The sequence below is a fragment of the Convolutriloba macropyga genome, unplaced genomic scaffold, assembly GCF_964194025.1.
Source record: "Convolutriloba macropyga unplaced genomic scaffold, txConMacr16.3 SCAFFOLD_6509, whole genome shotgun sequence".
Taxonomy (NCBI): Eukaryota; Metazoa; Xenacoelomorpha; order Acoela; family Convolutidae; genus Convolutriloba; species Convolutriloba macropyga.
In genome coordinates this window covers 1-11,149 of record NW_027451235.1, presented here as the reverse complement: position 1 = coordinate 11,149, position 11,149 = coordinate 1, and the positions used below count along the sequence as shown (strand labels likewise).

Here is an 11,149-nt window from a genome sequence, read left to right as displayed (position 1 = left end):
GTACCAAACTGTGCTTATTTTTGGCTTGCTTAACTGGCTTCCTATAAGTCTGATGATGTCGACAGAATAAAACATTCAAAAAAAATATTATACAGGTTTATATTGTTGCTACTATATAGGATCCACGCTTTTTCGAAATCAGAGCTTTAACGTAAAAATTTCTTTGTTTGCAAACATTTACGCGCATAAACACACATTCACACACACACACATATATCACTCAAAAAATCACACACACACACAAACACACACACACAAGCAAAAACAAACACACAAGCACTCACACACATATTACAGATCTTGACTTCCTATCCTTCTTTATATCTTCTCCTCCCTCTAATTCCGTCTATCCTATTTCTCCTACTCTCTCTGTACCCTTTTCTTTCTCTTTCTCTCTCTCTCTCTCTCTCTCTCTCTCTCTCTCTCGCTCTCGCTCTCTCTCTCTCTCTCTCTCTCTCTCTCTCTCTCTCCTTCCCTCTCTATCCCCTTTCCCCATCTCACCTTCTTTTCTCGTTCTTCGTCGTCTTCTCCTTCTTCTTCGTTTTCCTCTTCTTCTTCACCTTGTTCTTCTTCTCCTTCCTCTTCTTCCTTTTATTCTTCTTTTTCTTTTTCTTTTCTTTCGTCTAGTGTCTTCCTCTCTTCTTCTCTCTCAAAAACAAACATCCAGACACACACGCACAAACACCACACACCCACTCACACACACAAACGCGCACACGCACAAACACACAACCACACACACACAAACACAGACACACGCACACATACACTCACACACAAACACGCACAAATACACTCTCATAAACACGCACAAACCCACACAGAAACAGAAACACAATCACAAACACACACACAAACACGCTCATACATACAAACACAAACAGAAACACAATTACAAACACACATAAAAAGACACACACGCACGCACACACAAACATACACACAAACAAAAACACAAAAAAACACAAACACAAACATACACAAACAAACACATGCACACTCTCTCTAACACTTTCACTTGAAAAAGGTATGAAAACAAAAGTTATTGAACTGAAAATCATACAAATGTGACGAAAAGACATGTGACATGTTTTATTTCCAGTGGTATTTACGATCATAGACAACAAACAGTTTGTACTCTCAGGATGATGACCGCAACTCCAGACAGATACTGGTCCTTCTTCAGGGGTTCAAGTGCAAACAAAATCAATTATCTTGAAAAACTTTTTGTCCCGTTTTATGTTATGTTTATGGTTCTATCTAAATTTTTAATCTGTTAGTTTGAACTTTTTGTGTGTTCTGATTGGTTAATGCTCATTTTTGGTCTGTTTGGTCTGCTCAATTCCAATATCCAAATGTCTTCCTTTTCTTTTTCTTCGCCTCTCGTCTTCCTCTCTTCTTCTCTCTCAAAAATAAACATCCAGGCACACACGCACAAACACAATAACAAACGCACTCACACACACAAACGCACACACGCACAGTCACACAACCGCACACGCACACAATCACACACAAACACACGCAGCCACGCACAAACACAGATAGAGAAACACATTTGCAAACACACGCACACAATCAAACAAACACGCACAAATACACACACAAACAGAAACACAATCACGAACAGACACACAAACACGCTCACACACACACAAACAGAAACACAACTACATACACACACAAACATGCACAAATACACCACAAAAACACACACACACACGAACATGCACAAGCACACAAAAAAACACAAATACAATCACAAACACACACACACAAACAAGCTCATACACACACACACATAATCAAAAACACAATTACAAATACACTTAAAAGAACACATGCACGCACACAAAAACATACACACAAACATAAATACATAAAAACACACACACACACACAAAACACATAAACACACACAAACACACGCACGCACACTCTATCTAACAATTTCACTTGAAAAAGGTATAAAAGCAAAATTTATTGAACTGAAAATCATACAAATGTGAAGAAAAGACATTTGACATGTTTTATTTCCAATGGTAATTATGATCATAGACAACAAACAGTTTGTATTGTCAGGATGATGACCGCTACCCCTGACAGATATTGGCAAGAACTGGTTCGTCTTCAGGGGTTCAAGGGCAACCAAACTGAATGACCTTGAAAATTTTTTGGTCCAGTTTTCTGTTATGTTCATGTTTCTCTCGAAATTTTTAACCTGTTAGTTTGAACCTTATGGTGTGTTCTGATTGTTTAATGCTCATTTTTGATCTGTTTGGTCGGCTCAAATGTATGAATGCATACTGAATTTACTCTTATTCAACAAAAATGTTAATCAGTGGCAACAAACACTTTTTTCTAATTGATAACACTTCTTCACCAAACTATATTCTGAAATTGGCAATAGTCTTTGAATCGACTATTTCTCTAGAAAATTTTTTTAAATTCATTTCACTGCCCGTTCAAAAATGCGAAACAAATAAAGGATCTTTTCAACAATTGCCCCCCCCTTTGCAAAAGGGGTGGCTATTCTTGAATAAAATTTAAGCGAGCAATTTATTAACCAATCACAGACGACTTATAACTTTCCACGCATGCACATACTATGTTAAATTGAATGGAATAAAATACACCGTGGTATGGCAGCAAGCCGAACAGGAATACAAAGCGAAAAAAAATTCCGACTGGTGGGTCGGTGGGAGCTTCGCCGCGATAACCGGCCCGCGATTTCCGGATTACATCCCACAGCGCTTGAGAGGCATGGCCATGAACAGCGGTCCGCAATTGCGCTTAAACTAATATCCGGCTATCTAAACTGTAGGCCAAGTAATATTGTGTTAAAGTATAGCACAGAAGGGGTGGCGATTCTCTACTAGGTACCAAAAAAGGGAGGGGGCAGTTGTTGAAAAAATCCTTGATCTCACCTGTAACGTATAATCTTCTATTTTAGTAATTTTCGCTCTGATCGAATTATTTGATCCAGGGCCCAGCTTTCACCCTTAATCCACCCTTTAAGTTACATTCCTAGTTAGGCAATGCGGATCCCTCCCCACCCTGCTGAGCAGTTTTCATTGTTTCGAACTCATGCCAGTCGTTTGAGATCAGTTCCTGTGACATTAGTTGACCGTACCTAACGCTCAGAGAATATCAGTACTGATTCAGAACGATTTCAGAGAACTTTTGATCTTCAGTACTGATTCAGAACGATTTCAGAATAGTTTCTGCATCGATTCTGAAACCTTGTTTATGATTGTGATTGCGATTTGTGACGCCTGAAGTTGCCGCAACAACAAGAATAGCAGCAGCTGGAATATATATACAAAGGAATATTTGAATTAATATTATGAATAGAGACAATTCATAGAGGTATCAATCTGTATAGGCTACAAAACAATAATACAAATTTCGTACAAACAAACAAATAGCCATCACCAATCATGAAAAAGTAACACCTTAAGAGCTGCATGTATAAATTCTATAAATATTTGTTCAGTTACTTTTGATATTTATCAGAACTAAACCCGGGTTGAGGGACATACAAAAATTTTTCTGATCATACAAGGGTCAATTGTATTACATGATTTTCTTGTAATCATATAATCATAACTTTGTTTCTGCATAATCGCAGCGGAACAGAATTAGGCTTTCAGTCTGCAGTGTATTAACAGTAGCCTGTTCTCAGCTGTCCTTTTTCAATTTTTCCCAAAAATTCAGACTGCTCATTTTTTGAGCGTGAATGCTGATTTTTAGTGAAGATGTCCATATTTTTGCGTCTAAAATTTTTACTTATGATTTCTTCCTGGGAAATACGTTATGGTTTGTTTATGCACGATTTTTGTTTGACTACTAAAAACTGTCAATCCGGGTAATGAAAAAAGTTTCCTCCTAACCCGCCCAGCCTTTCGGGGTTCTTTTCCTCATTGGCTGTATGTCATAGCCATAACTTAGTTATGCTATTTTAACAAACTTTCTTAATTTATAATATTTTTAATCTTTTGTGATGGCTATTCTTTGTATGAGTTATGAGTACAACTTTGCACGCAGCTTCGATCTGATTGGATGCTGTAATTGGGTTGTCAGTTTTGGATTGGCTGGTTTTCTAGGCTGAATTGCGGTGTCTATTTCCTCTCCATCTCTCCCCCCACTGCATCTTTTGGGTTCTCGGCTGCCGCCTTGGTGTCTTTTTTCGCCTTCTCCGCTTCCTTCTTCGGGTCGAATCCCTTCACCGCCTTTGTCACCTGTCATCATTATTTATCATAATAAACGCAAATTTTAAAAAGAGAGAACATTGAATTTCCGGAACTTTTCCGTTTGTGCCCCCCCCCCCCCCCCACAGCTTAGTGCTGTAAGCATATAATTTGCATTCACCAGACGCACGTGCCATATTTTCACAGAATTATTTACTATATAATAGCACGTGCTCTGTAACTCAGGGGTGCATAACCTAGTGGGGGGGGGGGGGGGGGCACAAACGGAAAAGATCCAATCTTTATTTATCATAACACCATATATGAGCAAAAGGAACTCTTTTGGGCAAAGTGTACACTTTGGGTTTTCTATGCACGATAACGATTCGATCCTGACTGGGGCTCTCATCAGCAAGTAGAGGTCCTGATCGGGCCATGCCAAGTCTATTTTATGCACAAAAATAAAAAAAGAGGACATGATTTCCATATGGTTTTAACCATTTAGAACAAAATATCAGAGGCGGTGTAAAATCTATTGACAAGGCAGCCAAAGATTTATTAAAATCTAAAATCTTTCCATGAGGAAGAATAAGTCATTGATGCTACAATTGGTTGTAGCATCAAGAACCAAATTATGTTTTGGATCTTTTCCATTTATGGCACAACCCCCCCCCCCCCCCCCCGCTTAGTGGGTGCATATTATTTGCACCCCCCCCCCAGACGCACTTGTCATACTTTTACATAATGATTTAGTGTGTAATATCACGTGCTCTGCAACTGGGGTTGCATAACCTAGTGGAGGGAGGGGGGGGGGGGGGCGGCACAAGTGAAATTGAGTAACTACCAACTTGAGTAACGAGTAACTAGAGTCGAGTCACTACTAACTTTGTTAATGAGTGCCTCTATCTCCTTGTGTCCGTCTAGACCAGCCTCCACTCCTCCTTGGAATATGGAGCAGGGCAGACAGCAGTACACTGCCAGAATGTCAAACAGAAGGTTCCCATCCACACCTAAAACCAATCAACCATCCAAACCAATTCCCCCTGACACGTGCATAGCTTAACAATTCAAAGTATTTGAATTGTATTGGGGCGCTGTCTTTTTTTTAAGATCTGTTCACACATTTTCATGATTTTTGAAGTCAATTTGAAGTAGTGATTTTGGTCACGCAGAAACAGGAAGTGGAGCGAAAAAGCGAGTGGTTTTGCGGCGTGAAATTTTTTCACTCTAATTTTAAAGAAGCGTGAAAAAACGGTGTTTCAAGATTTGTTCACATTGGGATTTTTTGGGATTTTTTCACATGCGGCAATTTGACTTTGATTTTGTACTGTTTTTTCAATTGTTTTATCGAAATTTTGTCTTGTTTTTTTTAGTCGATTCATAGTCTATTCTAGGTCTAGTTATTTGTTTAGTCAATGCAAACTCTTTCAACTGTAGGTCAGGGCTTGTCCTGCTATGTTTTTTTGTTTTCATAACAATGTGTGAGACCTGATTATTATTTTTCACTAATAGCCGTTGACCTGAAAATTGCTAATAGTGAGCTATTCGCCATCCCAGGTTAAGGTCGCAGACGAAATCAAAATATGTCCAGACCGAAGATGAACGCATGAGGGTGATGTCGTGCGTTCAAAATTACTTAGTCAGAAAACAACGAAAAAAAAGAAACGCACGAAAGTCTGAACATAAACACACAAAAGTCTGGTAAATTTTGACATGAACGCACGAAAGTCTGGACATAGACACGTTGCTCCCAAGAGGGTCCGGACATTCCTGTTTCCGTCTGGCGCATCGACTCGGGACTATTAATGCCTACTTTAAAGTGTCAACACGTTGACTGTAGATGGTTATATTCCACTCAGGACACTGCCTCAGAACACTGCCTCTCCCTTTTCTTAGGAGAGCCGTGAATGTTAAATTGAGGTTACGATTTTCAGCGAATGTCAGTGAAACCTAACCCATCGTTCCATGTCATATATCTTCATATTAACGTAATTGACAAACATTGACAAGATCCTGTACATAGATAATGATCAGTACAAAGGTTCTGAAAGTTTGCACATAATTCGGCGTTTTCTTACAGAAACTGATTTTCTAAAGATTTTAATTAGATGTTTCATGTTTCATTTCACGGTGTAGAATCTTAGATACTAACAACCATTAGTAACTGCAAACAGTCCATTATTATGTCGTCTGGAACTTCAAAAACATCTCGCGTCGTAACTTCATTTATTCTGATTTACCAGCGCTGTTTTGATAGACACTTTGTCAATCTTGTCAACTTTGAAGAAAATTTTACGCAAATAAGCTTATCTATCTCTAATAATAGCAAAAATACACCAAACATTAGACACGCGGTGCTTTGATATTGTCTTCTAAAATCTCATCAGACTTTCCAGAAACTATGTTTGTTTACCTTGATCAAATTTGATCATCATCTTATTATCTTTGATAGACATACCCCCCTCCACACACCCTGATTGACATCATTATGTAACATTACAATAAAATAATTTGATTGTAATGTCTGCTATTACCTCATATCATATTACATAAACCGTTGTTATCAATGAGAAAGGTGAAATTGGCGTGTGTCACACATGCTTATGAATTATTTTCTCAACTGGGGATGAAAAAAAGCTCTGCTTCTAACGAAGTTACGCTATCAACTGATAGTGGATCAATATGGATTAGTTCGTTATATATGTTAAACGGATTCTTCATAAAGCCCCGTAATTTAACCCGCATAACCAAAATTTAACAAGGAGGCACGGTAATGCCCAATTGGACACAATGTTACGACCCCGCTCATCTATATTTTTGACATAGTGGTCCTTCCAAATAATGATGACATCAAAAATTTTCAAAAAACTCGCAATTTCTTCCAAAACAAATTGTATGAACTTTTGTTCTTATTATTCAGGTAACAAGTAGAAAAAAAGAATAACAAAAGGGCAAAGTTAAAAAATGCGTTTCTACTTTTGAAAGGAATTGATTTCAAAGTTATTAAAACCATTAGATGTCAACTGAAAAAAAAATAAGTTTTCCCACGTCCCAAGGAACCTGTGTGAATTTTTATTATCCAGAATAAGTCATACAACTATACAGAGAACGAGAAAAACATGCAAAAACGAAAACTTAATCAAATTTTGCGAGAAAAAGGTTTTGAAACCGTTAAAATTATAAGTTATTATTTAATAAATAGTACCTGTTGGATTGCAACATCCCCTTAACGCCAATAATGTGATATGTAACTTGCCATTACAATGACAATATGACCAGACATGAATAAAAAAGGTCAAAAATGGGAAATGTTCCTAGATTAAAAAAATAAAATAAAACCTTGTAGTATCAAAGCAAAAAAAACTTTACATTTAGACAGAAACCATATTGGAGACGTAATTAGAACTCATAGAAACTGGATGCTACTTTTATATTCTAAGACACAGCTACAAGCTAACAAAAAGCAGAAAACGTGGCAAAGCTCAAAAACTCAGAACTTTAAAACAAACACTTTTGAAAGTCATGACAATCACTTTTGAAAGTACAAGATAGGTTAACCTGTATCTGCTTAGAAACACTATTGTTACTGTTGCTAATGAGACTAAGTCGTAAAGCTAGATAATAACAATAAATACAGGCAGGACTTTGACAAACTATTTTTTGCAAACAATGTTTAAGCCAGAAAAATCACGAGTTTTTTTTACTGAAACTGTAATATTTATTAAAAAATTTTCATATAAATGTAAATGGGACCTCTCAAAAGATAGCATTAAATTGAAATCATTCTTGTCCGCGACTAAAGTTAAAAAAAGGCGAAAGCATTTTTATAAAAAAAACACCCCATCGCAGTCCAAAAACCAAAACCATCAATGACGAGACCAAAATTAGCCTTGTTACTGCTGATTGCCCATTATGCATGTAATTGTCCAAAATGTTAGCTAAATAGATATTTTGACACGGAAGTAAAGTGGTTTGTACTTCAAGCAAAAGTAAACGAAGTGGGCAAAAGACGCTTTTCGGTGCCCTTCTTAACGGAAAAAGAAAATTGTTAAAGAATTTTACTCATAAAATTTGATCAAACTGTCCATCAACAAATCTATGTCCCTAAAAACAACATCATTTTCACTGTCGTTAACACTATTAATATGTTTTCGGCAAAATAACTAAAACTCAAGCAGAAATACAAAAACAGCACAATTCAGTCAAATAATTGTCCAAATCTAAGCGTCAAAAAATATGTTGAATAAACGGAATTCGAAAAAAAAATGTTTTTAGTTATATATACTACACGCTTGACGGGCTAATGATGTCGATTATTAACTTCTAATCATATCACTCACGCTTGACTTCTAATGATATCACTCACAACTTCTACGATGAGTGTATCGATCAGTCTATTTTGACTGAACATAAAAACAACCCATTTGAAAATAAAATTTGTCCGCCAATAAGTTGGATTGGAAGGAAAGGTCATAATTCAAACTTTTTTGTTGAAAAAGGATCCCAAACTTTCTCTTATATGTCCTCAAGCACTGTGGAAATTGTCAAAACGACTGATATAAGTCGCGTGACTGTGCATGAGAACTTCTGGTGCTTACCGAAAACTGCGAAATGGCTCCCGATGTTTAGCCGGGCCGAGCACTGAAAACTAATTTGTAAGAATTAGTTAGTTTCCTAAAAAAAAGTTAACCATTCAACTTACAGGTTTTTACAATCTTACCATTCGAACTACGAGAAACTTAAGCAGGACATCCCATCACCCCTGACACGAGACTTTTTCAGTTTTTAAGATTTTTGAGTCATAATTGCTTTTGGTTGAAAGTTTTTTTTGAGCTAATCGTGCTATTCCAGAACTTCAGTTTCCGCTTTGAAAAATGTTTAAATTTATTGCAAACACGCAACTACTGCTTGTCTATATCTGGCATTCAAAAAAGATAGTATAGCAAAAAGAACCAATCAGAGCAACGCTCGACCGGAATTAGCACGCCACGCAAAATTCTACTAGCCAATCTTCCGACTTTCTATTTTTTATCAGACAAACCATCGCATTGCAAACACTCATAATGATACAATCTAACCATTCAATTTGCATTTTTTGAATAAGTTTGACCTCCAGCCTTCAAAATCTCACAACTTAACAATCTAAGCTCACCCAGTCAAACCCGATTTTCTAAGTAATATCTGCAGAATGGCGTAACTGTTTTCAAAAGATTCGACCTGCAAGTTTGAAAATGCCAAAAATTTGACTTTTGGCTATACCTATATAGAAATTTCCAGCAGTTTGATTTCTGGCACTCGAGACTTTCCGTTTTTTAAAACCTGCACGTGTCCAAGGTCAATACAATTATAAATTTATTATAAGTTTGGTTTCAGAACCTTTTTTTGTCACTGTTGGTCACGGTTAACGGATTTTTAACCGTGAGAAATACTGACTTAAAGTTCGAAAAATTGTTGTCCACAAAAGCCCCAAAAAACCAAAAAAAATATATCGAAACGGCAAAAGTGTACATTTAAAGACGCAATAATGACATTATCTACGGTGTCTCTCACAGGGTAGCCAAGTTCACTTAGATTGGGCGATTATTTGCATGTTTTTTGTTTGTTTGTTCGTGTTTGTTTGTTTATTTGTTGGTTGGTTGATACCTTTTGACTGTCTGATTCCACTTCTCCAGCAGGGCAACACACAGTAGTTGACAAAAGGCACTGCACTCAATGTAATACACCTGAACATCATCAGAACAAATTAATCAACTCCGCAAATTACTCAAAACTTCTCAACGATCGCCTCCCCTTATGCAATCTCTTGTGATGGACCAATTCGAATCTTGCAAAAGATTGTTATAAGTAACTTGAAGGAGATAGGCATTTTCCAATTTATTCCATTCCCCGGTTCAAGGTGTCAACGCTGAAAATATCTTAAAGGAGGCAAAAAATTGCGGTGAATGCGGAGAATAATCGTAAGAGTTGCAATTTTTAACGTTGGCTGCAGTGAAAGAGGTGAAAATAAAACTTTCACCGCTAAAAATAGCACATTTTACGTCAATTCACCGGAAATAAACCACCACAATTATTTTGCGGTAAATATTTTTAAGATTTGGTATTTTTCAGTTGCGCCGCTTCATGTTGGTAGAAAACAATTTTTTCACCAAAAATTCTAATCTTACAAAAATTCACCAAAAAAACCGCAATCATTAAAAAAATAGAACTCATATGTTTGCTTAAAAGTGGAGTAAATATTATTTAAATTCAAAAGAAATATCTGCGAATTACGTCAAATCTGGCGCAATAAGCCGATTCAAATCTTGCAAGATTCTTAAAACTGTCAATTTTAGCGCTGACTGCGGTGAACAAGCGTAAAAAAATATATTTCACGCTAAAAACTGCACATCTTACGTCAATTCACTGATGAGAAATCACCACAAATATTTTTGTGGTGAATTTTTGAAAGATTTATGGTTTTCTTTATTTTCACCGCTTCATCTGCTTTTTCACCGCTTAAACGGTGAAAATAAAATCTTAGAAATTCCAAAGTTATTAATCTTACTGTAATTCACTGCTAAAAACCGCAAATCTCACAAAAAATTAGCGCAAAAATTTTTGCAGTGATTTTCTGCCGAAGAATTGATGTGTGACCGTTTATGAAGATTGACAGTTGTGCTTGCGATTCAGGCGGTCAGAGGATCGAAACCGTTTAAGGGAGAGTTTTTTGATCAGAATTCCAGTGAAATATTTTAAATTAAAAGTGCCAACGCTAAGAACGTCAAATTTTACAAAAAGTTACCGCTTTAGCAGCGTTCAACGCTAACAGATTGAGAGCACTTTGCTGTGAGAAATAATCTTCTCACCACAATTCATCACAATTTTTACTTTATTTTTCCGACAGAACCTCGAACAGTGTGAGAAGAGATTTAAATTTACACTTATATTGAGTCCTCTAAAGATAACAAGAGAACTTGAAT

General features: G+C 36.7%; 1 protein-coding gene across 1 annotated transcript; it reads right to left on the bottom strand.

Moving 5' to 3' along the window:
* Positions 1-3,968: 3,968 nt before the first annotated feature.
* Positions 3,969-9,939, bottom strand: LOC142356500 (uncharacterized). The gene is made up of 3 exons (XM_075408396.1): positions 9,834-9,939; positions 5,076-5,200; positions 3,969-4,241 (listed from the first exon to the last, which is right to left on the bottom strand). The coding sequence occupies exons 1-3, from the start codon at positions 9,922-9,924 to the stop codon at positions 4,122-4,124; spliced, it is 336 nt and encodes a 111-aa protein (XP_075264511.1). The 5' UTR covers positions 9,925-9,939; the 3' UTR covers positions 3,969-4,121.
* Between the last annotated feature and the right edge of the window lie 1,210 nt (positions 9,940-11,149).